This window comes from Vidua macroura, chromosome 32, assembly GCF_024509145.1.
Source record: "Vidua macroura isolate BioBank_ID:100142 chromosome 32, ASM2450914v1, whole genome shotgun sequence".
NCBI classification, from domain to species: Eukaryota; Metazoa; Chordata; class Aves; order Passeriformes; family Viduidae; genus Vidua; species Vidua macroura.
Genome location: NC_071602.1, coordinates 159,150 through 161,932, shown reverse-complemented (window position 1 = coordinate 161,932; position 2,783 = coordinate 159,150). Strand labels below are relative to the sequence as shown.

Below are 2,783 nucleotides of genomic sequence, written 5' to 3'. Positions count from 1 at the left end.
CCAATAGCTCCTTTGAATCCTCTGTTCTGGTGAAAGAATTCTTTGGGAGTGTTTGGAAAAGGTAGAAAGAACACAAGAAAGTCTCTGAGGTCTCTACCTGAAATGGGAAAGAGAACAATCAGGGTGTGAGAATTGTTTGAAGCACAATCTCTGTGCTCTATAGCAAGACTGCAGGAAAAGAAAGCAGCAGAGAAGGAAGGATAGAAATGTTTGTCCAGACTGTGAAATGATCCCACTTGGTTTTGCCATGTTCCTGTCTCAGCAGGATGAGCTGGAATTCAGCATGGGATCAGAAAATGAAACAGCAGTTACTGAGTTCATCCTAGAGGGTTTCCCAGAGCTTGATCCGAGACTGCAGGTATTTTTCTCTTGGGTCCTTCTGCTCATGTACCTGACAACAGTGATGGGGAATGCAACCATCATTTTCCTCGTGTGTGTGGATCACCAGCTGCAAAGCCCCATGTACTTTTTCATCAGCAACCTGGCCTTCCTGGAGATCTGCTTTACATCCTCCACAAGCATCAAATTGTTTGTGATGCTGAGCTCTGGTCAGAACACTCTCTCACGAAGCAGCTGCTGTGCCCAAAACTATTTCTATTTTGCCCTGGGCTGCACAGAGTTCATCCTGCTCGTTGTCCTGTCCTTTGACCGCTATGTTGCCATCTGCCAACCTTTGCTCCATGCTGCCATCATGAAGCCTCAGCTCTGTGTCCACCTGGTTGTTGCTGCTTGGGTCCTCGGCTTTGCCCTGCTGAGCTACCAGCTGTTCTTCCTCTCGGAGCTGTCTTTCTGTGGCTCCAAGATCCCCCATTTCCTTTGTGACAACTCCCCCTTGTTCAGACTGTCCTGCTCTGACACCAGCCTGCTTTGGAAAATAGACTCTGTCTTCTTACCGTGTGTCGTGCTGGGTTCCTTATGTTTGACTCTGGCATTTTACACCTGCATCCTTTTCTGTGTTCTGCATCTTCCAGCAGCCTCTGGGAGGAAGAAAGCTTTGACTACGTGTTCTTCCCATCTCATCACCTTGTCCATTGCCTATGGGAGCTGCATTGCTCTCTACACGTGTCCTGCAGAAGATGTTTCCTTGAGGACCAACAGAATTGTAGCTCTGCTCAACACAGTCCTGTACCCATTCTTAAATCCATTCATCTACAGCCTTCGGAACAAATCTGTGATCCTGGCCCTGAACAAATCCATTGCCAAGGCAAGAACAAAGCTTTTCCCCTAACCATGGTGCATTTCTGGAAAGCCATCCCAAGAATCTGATGTCATCTGTTGCACACTACCAGTGCCTGTGAGTGCAGCCTCCAAACAGGGCTGCCTCAGGAGACTGATGCTCCTGCCGGCTTGTGTCAGGTTAAGAGATAAGAGACTCATCTGCACACCCAGACAGGGCACCAACAATGGCAGGAGGAGAAACTCAGTTCATTCTCTGCCCTGGCTGCTCCCAGGCCCATCACTGGAGAGCCCCCAGCTCATTAAGAGCCCATCTCCAAAACAGAGAAGAGCTCAGCGGAACAGTGGCAAGTGGCAATCCAAATTACAGCTCCTGAGCAATGGACACCTTGTCCCAGCTCCTTTCCTGGGACAGCCATCAGCCCTCGTGTCCACCTTTGAAACCCCAAAGTCACTGAGAGCAGGTCACCATTTGGACTAAGGGGATTGCTGCCCTGGCGTGTAGGACACGTTTTGGGATGAAGGGGAGGAGCAGTTTTGGATAGCACAGGACTTGTGGGAAGGTGAGGGGAGGACCCCAACCAGAGCAGTCTGTCCTGTCTGCTCATTAAACTTGAATTCTCCCTCTGTGTGAGCAAATCTCTGTTCTGCCTGAGCATGGGAGCCTGGGGGTGTGAGGGCAGCAGTTGGGGGAGGGCACCATAGAGCCCACCTGCCAACGGTGCTGGCCACGGAGTGACCGGAGGGACTGGACTTAGGGGTCTGGGGGTGTGGGGTGTGTCTGGTCTGCACCAGCACCTGGAATGGGGCTGTGGGCTCAGGGCTCAGATGCCCAAATGCCTCAGCTGTGAGACTGCAATCCAGGGGAAGCTGCTGAGCAGACGAGTGTCCGAGCACAGCTGTGCAGGGATCCGTGCACAGGTATGACTATGGAATGGGACAGACTGGACCAGGATAGTCCCGCTGGGAATGATCTGCAGTTCAGACCAGAATGAGGGTCTGGTCCAACTGCCCGACCCCTCCAGGGTCACCAAAAGTTAAAGCAGGCATTAGGGCACTGTCCAAATGCCTCTTAAACACGGACAGGCTTGGGGCATCAGCCACCTCTCCAGGGAGCCTGTTCCAGTGCTTGACCACCCTCTCAGTAAAGAAACCCTTTCTCCTGTCCAGTCTAAACCATCCTGGCACAGCTTTGAACCCTTCTCAGATGTTCCAACACTAGATATCAGGGAGAAGAGAAAGGGAAATGCAGGGCAGAGCCGGGGGCAGCGAGATGGGAGTGTGCAGCCTGCAGGGACACAGCAGCAGCTGTGGGACATGCAGGACAAGCTGTGCTGGACATGGCCAAGGGCCCTGGCAGGGCTGGCAGTGCCCAGGAGAAGCCCAGTCTGGGTGCCCTGGGGCACAGCAGTGTCTGTGCCACCGAGGGCTGTCAGGAGACACCTTGTCCTGAGGCACTGGGGCCTCCTGGCACAGCCCCAGCCAGGCTGGCCACTGTCAGCCCCTTGTCCTGCCCTCAGCATCCCCCCCTAGCCCACATCCCAGTGGCCTCAAGGATCTGCTGGAAGGAGTCCCTGGGGAGCCTTGCTCAGGAATGGCCCTGGGGG

The 2,783-nt window shown here is 53.5% G+C and overlaps 1 protein-coding gene across 1 annotated transcript; it reads left to right on the top strand.

Moving 5' to 3' along the window:
• The first annotated feature begins 283 nt into the window (after positions 1-283).
• On the top strand, positions 284-1,697 carry LOC128820875 (olfactory receptor 6M1-like). Its single transcript, XM_054001713.1, has one exon. The coding sequence runs from the start codon at positions 284-286 to the stop codon at positions 1,226-1,228; it is 945 nt and encodes a 314-aa protein (XP_053857688.1). The 3' UTR covers positions 1,229-1,697.
• The last annotated feature ends 1,086 nt before the right edge of the window (positions 1,698-2,783 follow it).